This window comes from Globicephala melas, chromosome 2 (assembly GCF_963455315.2).
Source record: "Globicephala melas chromosome 2, mGloMel1.2, whole genome shotgun sequence".
NCBI lineage: Eukaryota > Metazoa > Chordata > Mammalia > Artiodactyla > Delphinidae > Globicephala > Globicephala melas.
The window spans coordinates 101506861-101525049 of NC_083315.2; the positions used below are offsets into that span (position 1 = coordinate 101506861).

Here is an 18189-nt window from a genome sequence, read left to right on the forward strand (position 1 = left end):
ATGCAGGATCAAAGGGGTAGAAAGAACTACAGGAAGACTTCCAAATGAGAATTGTTTTAAAAGGAGAAATCTCCTCTATTCCCAAATTAGGATGGATCAGTCAATGCATACATTGTTCCTGAGGAATATCACTTAGAAAGTAAACAAGGTAACACAGAAATGTAGGTGTTTTCCAGGAATTCCCTCACCATTGATGAGATATGGGTGGTTGCAGCATTTGCGCAACTCCATCATTGTATTGAGTAGATTAGGCATGTTAGTATGGCCTGCCCCTTTGGAAAGAAAGGAGAAATTCTTCTCCAAAATAGCCCGATAGTATTTCTTCTGAATGTTGGTCAGCTCTACTTCAATAATGGTTTCCTGCTTAGGTGCCAGGTTCTTTTCAACATCCTCTTTGAGTCTTCTCAGCATCATTGGCTTGAGAATGGCCTGTAGCTTTTGAACCTGTGCCCAATACAGAGAAAAAAGAAATCACTAACATGAGGACAAACATTCTCACATTAGGTGGAAACATGGAGAAATACAATGAGAGTTTTCCAGTATCTGAGAAAAGTAGATTTTGGACAATGCCACAAACGATGTAGGCACAAGGTTACATACATGGAGTTCAGAACAGCCCGTGATATCTAAGACGGTAGATATCTGCCTAGTACAAACTTCACCTTTTTTTGTCCTGGGTTAGTACCGCATTAGACAAACTTCCTACCTGTTCCTCTGTCTTGAGATCCCCAAAGTCCTTGAGGAACTCTGATTCTGACGGAAACTGTGAAGGTTCCAAGAAATGAAGCAGGCTAAACAGCTCCTCCACAGTATTTTGCAATGGTGTTCCTGTGAGTAGCACTTTGTGCTCCTAGAAATGGAGAACACAGAAGAATGATAAAACTCAGAAGGACTTCTAGGGTTTTCTATCAAGTATATAACTTTAGCTTTCATTTCTTTAACTGTAAAATTATGGGAATGGACCAGACTACTCTCTTAACTTTTCTTTTACTTGCTCCCTCTTTCGATAAAATATTCAAGAAAACCCTTGATATTATTTAACATATTAATTTATCTTAAATATATAAGCCAATAAAGAAATATTCAGAATACGTTTTTTCCAATTAAATATGCCTCTCCGCACTCAACTCCCCACAGGCATCCTAACATGGCCCCCTCTGAAGAATGTACCTGTGCTGGATTAAATATGGCCAATAATTTTCGGTAGTTCCTCCTATCAAGGTTCACCCCTTGAACATGGGCTTGCCTTGTAACTTGCTCTGACAAAGAGAATGTAGCAGAAGTGATATCATGTGAGTTTCAGAGCCTATGCCTCAAAGGCCTTGCAGCTTCCACCTTTACCCTCTTGGAACACTGCCCTGACTCTATCATGTACAGAAGCAAAGTCTGGCCCACAGCGGGTGACGGGCCATGTGGAAGATGACCCAGGCAACAACCAGCACCAATTGTCAGCTACAGCTGCATTACTGACTCCAGGCAAGACCACCAAAAGAATGGGCTCACCAAGCCCAGACTAAGTTGCTGAGCTAGAGAATCATGAAAAACATAGTTGTTTTAAGCCACTAAGTTTTTGGATATTTTGTTATGCAGCAATAGGTAACTAATGTAATACCCAACCTCTCCACCCAGTTGAGAACCGTTAACCTACAATCAACTACCAACTCTAAAATTTATATGAATTTTATGACTTTCAGGTTACCATTCCCACAGGCCATACCCACCACCCAATACCAAGACTCTGATTCTTTTCTTCTCTGCTAAATTAAGGTTATATTAATTCCACAGGGAATTAGGATTTCTTTAATTCCAGGTGTTTCTGCCCACAAGTCAGTGAGAGGAACTCACCAGGTCCATGTGCTTGAGACTATCAAGCAGCTTGCAATTACGGTTCTTTAGTCGATGGGCTTCATCAATGATGACACAACGCCATTCAATCTCACGAAGCTCGGGACAGTCTGACAAAATCATCTCAAAAGTGGTGATCAGGGCATCAAACTTGTATGCACCCGGGATGAGGCGCCCCTAAGCATGAAGGCAATAAAGTCAGAAAAGGCCTAAAATGTACCTAAAGGAGATGCTCTTCTGAATCACACATCCGTTTTTCATATTCAGGCAGGCTTAATAGGAAATACCAACTGCACCACCACCCACCTCTGCCACTGTTCATCTTCCTGATAAACAGTGCCAAATCACTGAATCTAAGATATGCTGCTTCCTCAGCACACTCAGCTTCTTGGGAAAATGAGACTTCACTGAATGAAGCTGGACATTTTTGACTCTGCTGCATGCCTACCTCATGTATTTCAGCCCTACACCTTCTGTTGGTAAACACTAAAATCCACAAATGTTGAGTGCTGCTGAAACATACAAGATAAAACTAAAAGTGAAATAGCTAATGTAGTATGTGATAATATTGGTTACTATCTAAAAAGTGGACAGAAGAATCCAATTATCTTAGCAAAATTAAGAGCAACAAAATACGACTTGAATAAATTTGGTTTGGTAGAAATAAAAACCACAGGAAACTAATGGTAGGAAAAAAAGTCTCATAAAATTCAATGTTAAGAAAAGATGGGGCTTCCCTGGTGGCACAGTGGTTGAGAGTCCGCCTGCCGATGCAGGGGACACGGGTTCGTGCCCCGGTCCGGGAAGATCCCACATGCCGCGGAACGGCTGGGCCCGTGAGCCATGGCCGCTGAGCCTGCGCGCCATGGCCGCTGAGCCTGCACGTCCGGAGCCTGTGCTCCGCAGCAGGAGAGGCCCGCGTACTGAAGAAAAAAAAAAAAAAAAAAAAAAAAAGAAAGGACATGGCTTACGTTCACCACCATATGGATCAAGGAATTAATAAAGTAGCTAAATGAATTTCATTCTGGAAAATTCTTTCTTGATGAAAACATCAATGCTGATAAAACTCTATTTTAAATATATGTATTCATAAATAAAGTCAGAATTTCCACTGGATTAAAATGTCCATTGGATAAAAAGAGCGAAGTAAAAAAAAATGCCCTGCACAACCTAAACAAAAATTTTGCCTTAAATCACAGAGAGTCTCAATAAAAGTCTTTGATTCATATAAAAGCCTCTAAAATACCAGGTACCTTGGCCTACTCTCTAAACCATAATATTTGTATTACATATACAACTCACCCGTGAATCTTTGCAGTACATTTCATACTGCTGAATCATCTGCCGGCTGGCCAGACTGCCATGGTACACAATAGTGTTCATCTCTGTCCACGTGTTGAATTCTCTCTCCCAGTTAGTAATTGTGGACAGTGGGGCAATGACCAGGAAGGGGCCATGGATGCCCACATTATATACCTCCTGTAAGAAGGCAATGGACTGAATGGTTTTGCCCAATCCCATCTCATCAGCCAGGATGCAGTTCTGCCTGCAGATTCATCACAGAAAAAGAAAAGCAAGTCAAAAGAGACCATCTTTTTAAAAAGTACTTAAAAAGAAACTGTTTCAACAGAAAATAAATAAAAATAATCTCAGACTAATCCTATATGTTATGGTCCTACTCTTTTCTTTACCTGTTATACCAATTAAAGAGCAGCCAATTGACCCCTTCCAACTGATATTCCCTTAATTGGTTTCTGTTTTTATACTCATGTGACAACTCCAACTTCTTCCAGGCACTTGCTTGTGGACGATTCTAAAAAAATAGAAAATTTGAATAAATGGCATGGAGACACTAACGAAATTAGGTAAACTTACTAGGTAGTTCTAATAGTTGAAGTCAATTCAAAAACATTACCATGTTAAATATATTCAAACTCATGAGTCCATAATGACACTTTTAAAAAAAAAAGAGGAAGAAGGAAAGAGAAAAAGCCCACTGATCACTTTTGGAGGGTGCTAAGGAAGTACTTCATTATTTTGAAACTGGGAAATAAAGGATAAGGTAAATAAATAAAGCATTTATCCTCCATTCCTATACCATCTGTACCTTAGGGTAACCAAACAGTAGGTGAAACGTATTTCTTTTTACAGAAGATTCTGTCTAATAAATGAAGAAATGACAGAATCACCATTTAAAACTCTTGAAAGAATGGATCTCAACAATGAACAAAAATGGCTGATATCACAAAAGACAACCTATCAGAACCATCTATAAAGTGGATTTAGTGGTCTCCCTCCCCAACCTGATGCAGCCTCTAGAACAGTGTTATCTAATGGAACTGTCTACAATGATAGAAAATGTTTTATATCTGCCTTTAGCCACATGTGACTACTAAGCATTTGAAATGTGGCAGGTGGCTACTGTATTGGACAGAACGGCTATAAAAAGTTCTAACAGACATTACTGCTCTACATCTAACTATTTATGTGAAATATAAGGGACAGAAAAGGTACCAAGGGGAATGTAACTGGCAAACTGACTATGGAAAACCCCAGAGAACAATCACCTGGTTTCTTCAAGAGAAAATTGCAAAGGAGGGAGAGGAGATCAAGGGGAAACTATAATTAAGAAAGATATATATGAGATATATATTAACTAATAGCAATATATAGACCTTACTTAGAATTTAATTCAAACAATTTAACAAAAGTTAGAAGATAATCAGGGAAATACAGTGATTGCTTACTTGATGATATTTAGGGATGGTTAAATTTTTTCAAGTGTAACAATGGTACTATTTATCTTTTAGACATAAACACTGAAATGTTACACATAAAATGAAGGAATCTGAGATTTATTTTAAAATAATCTGGGAAATGGGGAAATGAGTAGGTAGAGAAATATGTGAAACAAGATTGGCTATGTGTTCATTGTTAAAGTTGGGTGACGGGTACATTATACTACTTCTTCAACTTTTATATATGTTTGAAAATTTCCATAATAAAAAGCTAAAACAAAGAAAATTAAATCATTGCCTATATGGACTTTACAATCTAAATGCAGATATACTTACCACCCTTTTGAGTTCTGGGTGCCTTGACTGGATCCGTTTAAATTCTCGAATCTTGCCCTCATCAACATCCTCTTTTAGCTCCCATGTACTATCCTCATAGGGCAGAGAGCACCATTTTACCAAGTAGTAAATTACAGGCTAAGAGAGAAAAAAGCCTTAATGAAACGAACGATTCTGTGTTCTCTGCCGTGATTAAAAGATAAGAATTTGACTAAAGAATCAGATCACAAAGTGTCAATATCTAAAAAGGTACCAAAAAAGTCAGGCTGAAAACACCAGACAGAGGCTCACCTGCTGATGCACTGTACTATTTATGGCTCTGATCCTGTTTCCAGACAATTTATCAGAATCTGAAAGTGAAATTTCTACCCAGCACTATCTAGAACACTAAGCACTGAAACATTAGGCTCATCAACCAAGCAGATTATACAAACAAAAAAAATCCTTTATTGTGTTCAATTAGATTGAAATTGAATTGTTGAACTGAATTAATTATTGTTAATTATTGAATTAAAAGATATGGTAGCCCTGTTTCATACTATCCTCCTGGCACCAAATTTGATACAGTAGAAGCCAGGCTACTGTAGAAGCAAAGAACAGGTTAAATCCATAGGAGCAGAGCAGGACTGAAATCACTGGGCTTCTGAGCTCCTGGAGCTCTCAGCGCAGATGCTATTTCAAAGAGCAGCCATATGGTGGTAAAGAGATTTTCTTGCGAGCCCCAGGAAGCTAGGAGATAACTGCAAGAGGTATCCCCGAAGAGGGCTAAGAGTGAAGAGGAAGGGGAAATGCTGAAGCTCCAACTATGGTGCTATGCTCTATGTAGGCATTCTAGTGCACGGGACGGGGCAGTGACCAGTGGTAATATGGCTCCTATTCTCACTACTCAAGATGACTGATCACGGACCGGACTGCATTTCCATATTTGGTTTATATGAATCGAGAAGAATTAGACTGGGCCTAGTGTAATCACCAGGAAATCTCTAATTATCAACTCATAGAATACCCCTTAAAACAGCCAGCAAGAAGTATGAAGATATGTGTCTCAATAGAGATATAGATCAAGGAATACCTAGAATTAATGTAATTTCTCTTTGACCTTTTTCTTTACTGTAGTGACTCAGGTCACTTTCTACATAAAGACATTTGTCCACGTCACATATTTCCGGCACCCTTACTCTTCCAAGGACTTTAATATTTATTATAATATTTATTTCCACTATTGGGTAACGTAATAAGGATGACAAACTCATTTTGGAGAGGAGGGGGAAATGGGCAAACATAACGTTTTTATCCAATACTGGGAACATAAATTACAGTACCAGGGTACTAAAACACTTTCATCTGTCATACTGGTCCCAATACATTCCAGAGGAGCCTAATCAAAGTCCAATTACTTTTGGAAGATGAAGGTGTAAGTATAGTGATAGAGAGCATAAGATTTTCAAGGCTGGGAAGGCTGAGATCCTGAAAGCGATGAGAATAATTTAACAGTAGCTAACCTGTCCTGACTAATAACTCGTCCATTCCACTCTCACCTCCCACAAATGAACAATAAGCAGTAATTCCCACCCCTAACCCCAAAAGCAGAAGATATGTTTTCTGAGGCATTCTTCTTAGGATTTAAAGACACTCAATTGTAACGGGCCTTGGATATCTAAGGTTCTATCTGAGAAACGCTGAAGGCTTGTAAAATAAACTGGGAATTTTACAGAGGGAAGACTTTGCCTCTTAGGCCCTGTACAGATGATATATGGGAGCAAGTCATTTAGCTTGTGAGTGAGCCCAGTCCACCATCCAGCACTGATGTCTTAACAAGGCTCTGCTACGCACTCTGTAAGCAGTGACTGAAGTGAGGACAACTGGATGAAATGTGGCCCTGCAAAGTTAAACCAACAACTATGACTTGAAGTGAGAAGAGTTCTAACAAAAAGCCGGGTCATGGCCTAAGTAAATTTAAATGAGAGCAATGCTGAATTCACTGGTGGCTTAGATCTATACAACTCTTATTTGGAAAATGAAAAAAAGTGATTAATGAAAACATATCACCTAGTGTTTTAACATATCTAAAATCAGCTACCCAATCTAAGAAAGCTTTAGTGCTGTGGTTCCCAAATCAAACTATGCATGAGAAGCCCTTGGAGAACCAACTTAAAAATACAGATCTCTGGATCCCACCCTAGATGTACTGAATCTGAACCTGTGGGAATAGGACCTCACATTTGTTTAAAGGTACTGACACAAATGCAGTGTATCTGTTTTAGTGACAAATGAAAATGCATTTAACTGATGCTAAGTACAGGAAATAATTCTCAACAACATGAAGAAAGCTATGAGTCTATGCAAGTATTTTTATATTCACAAATTTGGAGATTCGTAAAGTATCCCTTTCTCCATCCCCACCTCTCACCCCCAACTGAAGGTCAAGGGTCTCCCATATAAAATCTGTGAGAAAATGAGGCCAAGGTTAATGAGTCTTTGTAAAACAGCTCCCAGATATTTGAGAATCTTTCGTTTTAGCCTCTCTCTGTTCTCCTTTACCTTCCCAGTATCATTCTAAGTATCTCTCAGAAAAATTCAAAAGTACCTTTTCAGTCCAAGAAATTTTTCAGCCATATCTGAAAAATAAAGGATGGGCAAGCAGACAGGCAGAAATCTTTAAGAGGCCTTTCATGTTTCTCCACGCCCCAACTCACCTCCCCATTGTCCTTGTCAATGCTGTGAGACTCATCCAATATCCTATCCACCTCTACATAGTCTGGGTTGAAGGGCTCTTCATCCTAGAGAAATTATGAAATCAAACAATAAGACCAAAAGATCACTGTCCAGGAAACACACTCCTCCATGCAACCTTTAGCTGATAACCCTACTTCAAAATTTATTAAGAGAAAAGAAGGGAGTTCCCCATTTTCATAATACCACATCCTACACACTTACCTGTATTTGCATCTATCCTCTTGCCTGTTACCAGATAAAGTGTCACTGCTCCCTAACAGAGGCCATTCTCTCCATATATGCTTTGGATTCCATTCCTTCTTGCCTTCTTAGGAATCTCTCTCTACTGGAGCATGCCCATAACATACAACCATGCTTGACTATTTCTCATCTTTTCTTTAATTAATTAATTTATTTATTTTGGCTGAGCTGGGTCTTCATTGCAGTGCGTGGGCTCTTCATTGTGGCACACAGTCTTCTCTAGTTGAGGCACACAGGCTCTCTAGTCGCGGCATGTGGGCTCTCTAGTTGCGGCACGCAGTCTCTCTAGTTGCGGTGCGTGGGCTCTAGAGAGCATGGGCTTAGTTGCGGTATGTGGGATCTTAGTTCTCCAACCAGGCAACTTCACGTCTTAAAAAGACCTCCCTGACTCTACATCCCCCTCTAACTATTCTTTTGTTCTGCTTCATACCCAAACTTTTCCAAGAGTTTTAAACACACAGTACCTCCATTTCATCACCTCCTTCACTTATTTGTCCATCCATTCCACTCTTCTTTCTACTTCCATCACACAATGAAACTACTCTTGTCGAGGTTATTAATGATCTCCAAATTGCCAAACATAATGGAAACGTTTCTGTACTCACCTTAATTTACCTATACAAAGTATTAAACAATTCATTATTCTCTCCCCAAAGCACTCTCTTCCCTAGGCTTTTCTGAGACACCATATTCTCTTCGGTAGCCTTTATTTTGGTTTCACTTTTTGTTTTGGCCAATTCTCAGTCACCTTCACTGGCTCTTTTTTCCCTAAGTCACTGGTATCCAACTTTGGGTGGTATCCCAAGATAAATAACCCAAGGCTTCAAAGAAAGATCTCCAAGAAACCTTAAGGAAAAAACTCTTTCTTTCTTAAGACACTTTCCCCCTGATTTTTGTGACATATCTTTTTCCTAATCTTTCTCCTACCACTCTGGCAAACAGTCCCTTCTTCACCTGGTCCTCTAAATTTGTGAGAATTGCTTAAGGATTGGCCCTGGGCTTACATCCATTGCCTTATAGAAAGAAATTTTTAAAAGTACAGAACTATTAGAAAGTATAGAACTTTCCCCAGGGTGACTCTATTCATTATTAAGGCTTTAATAATTATGTATACGCTGATACATTCCAAAGTTAAACTGCAGCCTAAAAAACCCAGATTTGTATATCTATCTCCTTGATAGAAATGTGTTACAGAATTTTAAGCTTAACATGGTCTAAACTAAAATCTTGATTTTCCCCAAATCAGTTGCTTCTAAAATCTTCCATTCTTTAATAAATGACTCTACCTCAAGCCATTTGCTCAGACCAGAAACCTATCTATATAAGCCGTCGCACCAAAACCTGTCAATTCTACTTTAAAGTAAACTCAAATCTATCCATTCTCTCTAACCACTGAAAGCACTCTGCTATAAGCCTTAATTTCTCATCTAGAAAACTTCAACAGCCTCCTTACTGCTCATCCTACTTTCACGCTTACTCTTCTCCAATCCAAAGTCTAGATGATCTTTTTTTTAATAAATTTTATTTATTTATTTATTTATTTATTTATGGCTGTGTTGGGTCTTCGTTGCTGTGCACAGTCTTTCTCTAATTGTGGCAAGCGGGGGCTACTCTTCGTTGTGGCAAGCGGGCTTCTCATTGCGGTGGCTTCTCTTGTTGCAGAGCGCAGGCTCTAGAGCGCCGGCTCAGTAGTTGTGGTGCACGGGCTCTGTTGCTCTGCAGCATGTGGGATCTTCCCGGACCAGGGCTCGAACCCGTGTCCCCTGTGTTGGCGGGGAGATTCTTAACCACTGCGCCACCAGGGAAACCCTAGATGATCTTTTAAAAATGAAAATTGGGGCTTCCCTGGTGGTGCAGTGGTTGAGAGTCTGCCTGCCGATGCAGGGGACACGGGTTCGTGCCCCAGTCTGGGAAGATCCCACATGCCGCGGGGCGGCTAGGCCCGTGAGCCATGGCCGCTGAGCCTGCGCGTCCGGAGCCTGTGCTCTGCAATGGGAGAGGCCACAACAGTGAGAGGCCCGCGTACCGCAAAAAAAAAAGGAAATTGGATGTGCTTTCACCTGTTTTAAATAGTCCAGTGGTTTCCCTCTTTGCACTTAGAATAAAAACAAAACTAAAAGGTCTATAAGCACCTGCTTGCCTAAATTTCTGATCTCATTTCGGGCCACTCACTGTCTATCGTACATCAATCCCACTGTCCTTTCAGTTCCTCATCCTGTCTCAGGGCTTTCATATATTGCTATTTTCCATGCCAGGGATACTATTTACATGTGTTCATGGTCTTGCTAACTCATTCATAATTCAATTCTCAGTGAAGTGTTCACTGATTATCCAAAGTAGGCATTTTTTTATTAGGTCTTCCTGTGCTCTTTCTTTCCTGGCACTTACCACAATTTGAATTATTTTTAAATCTCTCTCTCCCCATTAGACAGTGAGCTACATGAGAACACAGACCATGTGTGATTTGCTTACCATAGTGACTAGCACATAATAAACAATGAATAAATGAATAATTGATTTGGTTAAATGGCCTACCTATAAAGACAAAACAGGCATACAAGCCAGTTAGCAGAGCTTGGCTCAAGGGTCACAAATTATATATCTAATACCAACTGGAATGGGATTAGTTTCATCATACATTTCTCAAATTAGGCTTTAAAAGAACATAGACCAAAAAACAAAGAAACCCCCACGACACAATTATCATTATTTTCATATAAAAAGATATTATAAAACCTACATGGCCCGACTTGCCCTCTCCAAGTGATGTGGAAAATAACTCATTTATTGGCAAACCTGGTGATATAGTTTTTTCAGATGTATTTGGCCACAGCTGGGTTTTTTTGCTGAAGCTATACATTATTCCTTCTTTCACTCTTTCTTACTAGCTCCTCTTTAGGTTTTTTTTTTAAATAAATTTATTTATTTTTTGGCTGCATTGGGTCTTTGTTGCTGCACGTGGGCTTTCTCTAGTTGTGGCCAGCGGAGGCTACTCTTCGTTGCGGTGCGCGGGCTTCTCACTGCAGTGGCTTCTCTTGTTGCAGAGCACAGGCTCTAGGCGCATGGGCTTCAGTAGTTGTGGTGTGTGGGCTCAGTAGTTGTGGCACGCAGGCTCAGCAGTTGTGGCACATGGGCTCTAGAGTGCAAGCTCAGTAGTTGTGGCGCACGGGCTTAGTCGCTCCACAGCAGGTGGGATCTTCCCGGACCAGGGTTCAAACCCGTGTCCCCTGCACTGGCAGGTGGATTCTTAACCACTGTGCCACCAGGCAAGTCCTCCTCTTTAGGTCTTAAGAAGCTCTGAGAAAGATTCTTCTCAAGGCACTCAGTAATGAAAAATCCCATTTTGGGAAAGGTGTATGTATACAAAGCTTTCAAAGCAAAATCGAGAGTTAAAATACAGCTCAAGAGACCCTTACAGATGTTCCAGTACTTAACTAGTAGTAACACTGGGTATGGTGTATTAAAGCTCCTTTATCACTATTTCTAGTTATACTGGATTAGAAGTTTGAGAAAATAAATGTTCTCTGTTAATGATATGGTTGCTTCTGTCCACAGATACCATCAACTGCTGAAGACTGACATTAGAGGGAGAAGAATGCCGCAAGTGGACCAGAGGTCAGTTTACCATCTGTTCTGAAAGTACTTCATGAATATCAAAAAACTCAATTTCCAAGTACCCTATAACTTATAAAAATACCATATTTAGACCTGGTAAAACAAAGCCTGGGGCAATTAAGTAAGAAAAGTCCAACGATCAAAATGAACACTTTATACCCATATATACAAAGCAACTATGAGTCTTTTGAAGAATCAGTCAAGGTTGATAACCCCAGTAATTTATGCTTCTATGAAATAAATGATAGGCAATACCTATTCCTAATTACCTCATGGAAGAAGTGTCTCATCTGAGCCATTTTGGTTTTGAAGCGCTTTAGTTTTTGATGGATCCTCTTATCCTTCTCTAGTTGGGAGATGGTAGCCCACTCACAATGTAGATAGGAGCTAAAGGGGATGGAAATAGCCAGTCACAGTGTGAGAAAGGGGAATTGGTCAGCTAGTGTCTGAGATGTGGGGATTAGCCAGAAGCAGACATAAGACTATGTGCTTCAATGGGGAGACAGTCTCTTAGGTCAGTGCTTCTTAAACTTGATTTTGCACACAAACCACCTGGTCTAGGGTAGGCTTGAAAGTTCACATTTCTAACAGGCACCCAACTGATGCTAACTCTGCTGGTCCACGGATCACACTCTGAGTAGCAAGGTCTTAATCTTAGACTAATGTAAAGAGGATTTTACAAGGGATTTTATCAGGAACCATCCTCACCCCACCTTTCTGCAGGTAAATATAGAGTCAATTCCTGAGCTTCTCTCTGAATAGACATTTTCCTCACCAAAAACAGGCGAGGAGACTATAAAAAAAGGGACACATTCCCACCCAGGATAGACTATACAGGAGAACTTTTTAGAACCCTGAGGAATTTGGGGTGAAAAGCTTTTTTGCAAAGATCACATACTAGTTCTTGTACTTGACAAAGAATTCTTCTGCTTCAGTATATTGTCCAGAAGGAAGCTGAGAAGAAAGAAATTACAGTTACTAAACTTATTTGTCAAAGAGAACTTTCCATTTTAACACACATGGTAGAGCTTCATACCAATGCTCCCAGAATATATTACTGACTAAGGGATTAAAGAACTTAATCTGGTATTTCAATGCTGGAGGCTTGACAGCTGGAGAAAATAAGCCCTTTTCCAGTTTAAACAAATAAGCGAAAGAAGTGGCAATAAGACAGTTCCTACTTTCCACCTAACTTTTCTCCACCATCTCTTGTAACTACACTGTAGCAATATAGCCTGACATCCAAAGGTGCTCATTACATACAGCCTGTAACTGCAGCATTATGGGCTGACATTAAAAATAGAGGCCTCACCTCCTTCTTCACAATACGCATAGAAAGCACTTTGTCTACAATGGCTGCATCTTCTTCACTGGGATTCTCCTGTAGCAAAAGATGCAGTCAGTCAACAGAGATTGTGAGCAGGGAGACAAAGGTCTCAAATTGCTTAAGTTCTCAGCTTACCACAAAGAACTGCATGGAAGGCAAAGTCTCGCCATCTGGTTCCTGCACTGGCTCAGGCAGGATAGGCTCAGTTTTGATTGGACCAGTTACATCTACTTCTTCTTCTTCTTCATCATCTGTGATCTTTATATCCAGATCCTCTGTATATTTTTTCCGTTTAACTTGGCGGTTTGAGCGTCTCTTCTATAGAGGCAAAAATGGTTAAAATAACTGCTTGGGTCTCTCAAGGAGAAAACCTTTAAAACTATTCGCCTATAGTCATATACTTAGATTTGACTCCAAAATCCCTATGAAAAATTAAACCAAAAGATGATAAATAGCTTATTTATCAAATTATGTGATGTCAAATCATGTAACTTATTCTATGTACTGAATATATATTAACTTGCTGAATTGTTTTATCAAAGTATCAGATTCCACCTGAAAGTAACCTATTGGCAAGGGGCTCTTAAAAAACTGAAACAGGACTCTCAACCTGCAGAGTGCAATGAACTTCACAGGAGGAGCAACCCTGGAGTGCAAAGGTGCAAGAACATTTTGTTTCTAATTGTTCCTTTGTTTTAGTTCTAAAGTTTTTTTGTTTGCTTTAATAAATAGGATCATACTGTATGTATTGTTCTGCTGCTTACTTTTCTGTTAGCATTTTTCTTGGAGATGTTTTCCATATCAATACATTTCAAATCTGCCTTATTCTTTCAAATGGTTGAGTAAAAGATTTTTTAATTAAATAATCTAAGTAATACTTGCAGCTCATGATAAAAAAATTAGGAAGGATGGAGAGACAAAATTATTATTTTTCAATCATGATTATAACCCCTGGAAAACCCAAAATCAAATGAGTCATTAGAAGCAGAACTACTGAAAATGAGTAAACTTGCTTGGCATAAAATTAATTTTTAAAAATCAATAGCATTCTTATAGAGACTAAGGCAGAAAATACAATAAAAGAAAATATTCTTTTTCTAAGAAAATATTAATTATCTTAAGCATTAAATTTAGTAAGAAATATATAAAATCTATGTGAAGAAAACTTTAAAGCGCTATAGGACATTAAAAGAGAGTTGAATAAATAGTGAAGTATATATACCCTCCCTAATCACATAAATTTGAAAAACAAAATTAACAGAATTTTTTAATTAGATAAGCTGATTCTAAAATTCAAATGGAGAACTAAACATCTAAGAATAACCAGAAAAAATATGAAAAAGTATACTTGGCCTTACCAGATATTAAGGACAATATAAAGCTATACTAATTAACACAACTTGGTACCTCTCCAAGAAGAGATAAACAAGTCAAGGAAATAATGTTCAGATATAGACTAAAATACTTATGTGGATTTAGAACATGATAAAAACAGAACTTCTAATCAGTGAGGAAAAAGTGGATTATTCTATAAAATGGGATTGAAAACAGATGACTAGCCATCTAGTGGATGTAAGAAACAAATCTACAAAAAGACTGCAAGATTTAAAAGTTAAAAAAAAAAACCATAAAATTTCTAAAAGAAGATGTGGAAGAATTTTTTTTTATAATCCTGGAGTAGAGAAGGTGTTTCTAATAAATTTATCAATTTGACCTTGTAAAAAGTTTAAGATATCTGAGTAATATCAATATAATCCATCATAAACGAAGTTGAGAGAAATAATAAACTAGAGAAAAAATGCCATATGATACATTTCCCAAGCATAAAGAGGTCTTTTGAATCACTGAGAAAAAGATCAACACAATAGAAATATGGGCAAATAACATAAATAGTTCATAGAAAAAACCAGAATGGCTTTTAGTGTAAAATGATGCTCACACTCAGAATAAAATTGTTACAACTGAAAACTAAACTGAGATCCCCCTTTTTTTTTCTCTTGCACCTAACCGAGCGGCAAAAATCAGAAAGTTGGATCAAATATTTGAAACAGGAACGCACACATTGTTGGTGAGAGTACACACTGGCATGAAAAAAATTTCTATAGAAGAAAATTTGACAATACCCTTTGATCCAACAATTCCACTTCAAAGATATTATCCTACAGATAAATTTGCACATATATACAAATCTCTGTAGCATTACTTGTGGTAGTAGAAGACCAGAGAAAACCTAAATGCCTATCAACAGGGGATTGGTTAAACAAATTACGCTATAGTCAAAATATATGAAGTGACAGTGGAACTCTCACTGCTGGTGGAAGTGTAAAATGACACAATCACTTCGGAAGCTGGCAGATTCTTATAAAGTTAAATGGTTAAATGTTTAACTACCCCACAGTCTATCAACTCCTGGGAATTTAGCTATGAGAAGTGAAAACCTATGTCCACAAAGTATGTGTACTGAGACTGTTCATTGCAGGCTTACTCATAACAGCTCCAAATTGGGAACAAACCAAATATCTAATAGAATGAATAAACACTGTGCTATATTCATAAATAAAAATGTTTCTCAAGAAAAAAAAATGAATGAACTTCAGATACATCAACAACATGAATAAATCTGAACAACATTATGCTGAAAAAAGTGAGACCCAAGAGTACATACTACGTGATTCCATTTACATGAAGTTCAAGAACAGGCTAAGTTTAATCTATGGTAATAAAAAGGGGCACAATGGTTGCCTATGTGGAGGTGTGGGGGAGAGGATGGTGAACTGACTGAAAAGAGGGTACAAGGGAACTTTCTGGGATGATGGAACACGGGATGTCATTAAATAATCTCTCGGGGCTTCCCTGGTGGTGCAGTGGTTGAGAGTCCGCCTGCCGATGCAGGGGACGCGGGTTCGTGCCCCGGTCTGGGAGGATCCCACATGCCGCGGAGCGGCTGGGCCCGTGAGCCATGGCCACTGGGCCTGCGCGTCCGGAGCCTGTGCTCCGCAACGGGAGAGGCCACAACAGTGAGGGGCCCGTGTACCGCAAAAAATAAAAAAATAATCTCTCTACTTTGGTGTATATTTCAAATTTTTCATAATAGAAAACAGAGTGTGAGGAAGAATGGCTAGATCTATCTTTTTGATAAAGAACTACCTTCAAGATATATTGTTGGAGAAAAAAAGCAACAGTACAGAAGAGTAGGTATGGAATACAAACAGTAAGTGGTAGTGGAATTAGAGTGCTCATGAAAGTAAAGAATATTTCTGGAAAGATACACAAAAATAGTAACAGAGGTTACCTCTGGAGAAAAGACCTGGGGGACTGTGAGGTCTCCATTGCCAACACTGGTATTACCAATGTTGTGGCCTTAATTGTATCCCCTCAAATTCTTATGTTGAAATCCTAACCCCTGATACCTCAGAGTGTGACTGTATTTGAAGACAGGGCCTTTAAAGAGGTGATTAAGTTAGGGTGAGCACTGATTCAACTGGATTTGTGTCCTTAAAAGAGGAGGGAATTTGGACACACGCAAAGACACCAGGGATATACGCACTGAGGAAAGACCATGTGCGGACACAGTGAGAAGGTAGCCCTCTGCAAGCCAAGGAGAGAGGTCTCAGAGGTAACCAGACCTGCTGACCTCTTGATCTTGGACTTCTAGCCTTTAGAACTGTGAGAAAATAAATTTCTGTTGTTTAAGCTACCCAATTTGTGGTATTTTGTATTGGCAACCCTAGCATATTAATACACCACTTTTGAATTTTTTTTAATCTTTGTATTTCTTATATCACAAAGATTTGCCTTCAGTTTGTGCTTTGTTTATTTAACACATATATAACTCTTACTAAGCTCTCTTACCTAAACACTGTTCTATGTGCTTTATAAACATTTACATTTAAGCCTCCTAACAACCCTACTTGGTAGATATTACTATCTGCATTTTAGAGATGAGGAAATTGAGACACCAAGAGGTTAAGTAAACTTGCCTAAAGTGACAATGTTAGTGAACAGTAGCGTTAAGATGAGAACCCAAGAAATCTTGCTCCAGTCTGTGGTCTTAACCACTATGCTGTTTAGAGAATTTTGTTATTGTTGCACATGCGTAATTTTTTTAAAAAATATATTTATTAATTTTTGGCTGCATTGGGTCTTCGTTGCTGCGCACGGGCTTTCTCTAGTTGCGGCGAGCAGGGACTACTCTTTGGGCTTCTCATTGTGGTGGCTTCTCTTGTTGCAGAGCACAGGCTCTAGGCATGCGGGCTTCAGTAGTTGTGGCACTCGGGCTCAGTAGTTGTGGCTCGCGGGCTCTAGAGCGCAAGCTCAGCAGTTGTGGCACACAGGCTTAGATGCTCCACCGCATGTGGGATCTTCCCAGACCAAGGATCGAACCCATGTCCCTTGCATTGGCAGGCGGATTCTCAACCACTGCACCACCAGGGAAGTCCCATGCATAATTTTTATACAGTTAAATGTATCGATCTTTCCCTTTATGACTTCTGAATTTTAATACTCTCCTTAGAAAGATCTACCTGATTTTACAATTATTTTAAAAAAAACTTATCCATGTTTTATAAAGGTTCATGATTTCAATTTTTGCATTTAGACCCTTGATTAAACTAGAAATTGTTTTTGTTAAAGAGTAATGCAAGAAATCCAATTTTATTTATTTCTTCCTAAATGTGTAGCCAGTTGTCCTAACTTAATTTATTAAATAATCTTTCTTTCCATTGATTTTATTTTTTTATTTTTTTTGGCTGCACCACACGGCTTGCAGAGCTTAGTTCCCAGACCAGGGATTGAACCTGGGCCCTCGGAAGTGACAGTGCAGAGTCCTAACCACTGGACCACCAGGGAATTCCCTCCACTGATAAATGGCCTTTTAACTCATATACTAACTTCTCATAACAACTATTTGAATCCTCTTCTAGACTCTATTATCTTTTACTAATCTCTTATTTCTTCTCTAATTTTAAACTCTTAGTAATTATTATTTCATAATGTACTCTAATGTCTGTTAAATCTAGCTTTTGCCTCATTCTCCTTTTCAAAAATGTCTTGGCTATTCTCACATGTAAACATACCCCAGAAGAACCAAAGTCTCAGTTTATCAAGGTATTGAATGTATATTAAGGAAGAGAGGATATAAAAAAATAAATAAATAAAATAAAATTCAAATCAAAAGAAAAAAAGGAAGAGAGGAGACATTTATAAAGTACTGATAGCTAGTGAGGCACCTGAGGTTTGTTTAGTCCAAACCTCCATTTTTCAAATAAAGAATTTACACATAGCTAAGTAACCTGGCCAGGCCCATTAGAGCTACTTAGAAGTACCACGGGTCTCCTGAATCATTAACAACAC

The 18189-nt window shown here is 38.8% G+C and overlaps 1 protein-coding gene and 1 non-coding gene across 7 annotated transcripts in view; both read right to left on the reverse strand.

Moving 5' to 3' along the window:
• CHD8 (chromodomain helicase DNA binding protein 8) overlaps window positions 1-18189 on the reverse strand; it is a 56600-nt gene that overhangs the window by 15421 nt on the left and 22990 nt on the right. For all 6 annotated transcript variants that reach the window (XM_070044941.1, XM_030844166.2, XM_030844164.2 and 3 more), the window contains exons 6-16: window positions 12973-13155; window positions 12823-12891; window positions 12409-12464; window positions 11780-11897; window positions 7616-7699; window positions 4920-5057; window positions 3537-3658; window positions 3148-3391; window positions 1846-2022; window positions 707-850; window positions 189-444 (exon numbers count right to left, since the gene is read on the reverse strand). In XM_070044941.1, coding sequence (XP_069901042.1) covers window positions 189-444; window positions 707-850; window positions 1846-2022; window positions 3148-3391; window positions 3537-3658; window positions 4920-5057; window positions 7616-7699; window positions 11780-11897; window positions 12409-12464; window positions 12823-12891; window positions 12973-13155 — 1591 coding nt within the window. The remainder of the gene's footprint in view (window positions 1-188; window positions 445-706; window positions 851-1845; window positions 2023-3147; window positions 3392-3536; window positions 3659-4919; window positions 5058-7615; window positions 7700-11779; window positions 11898-12408; window positions 12465-12822; window positions 12892-12972; window positions 13156-18189) is intronic.
• On the reverse strand, window positions 17613-17685 carry TRNAD-GUC (transfer RNA aspartic acid (anticodon GUC)). Its single transcript has one exon. It is a non-coding gene; the product is annotated as a tRNA-Asp (tRNA).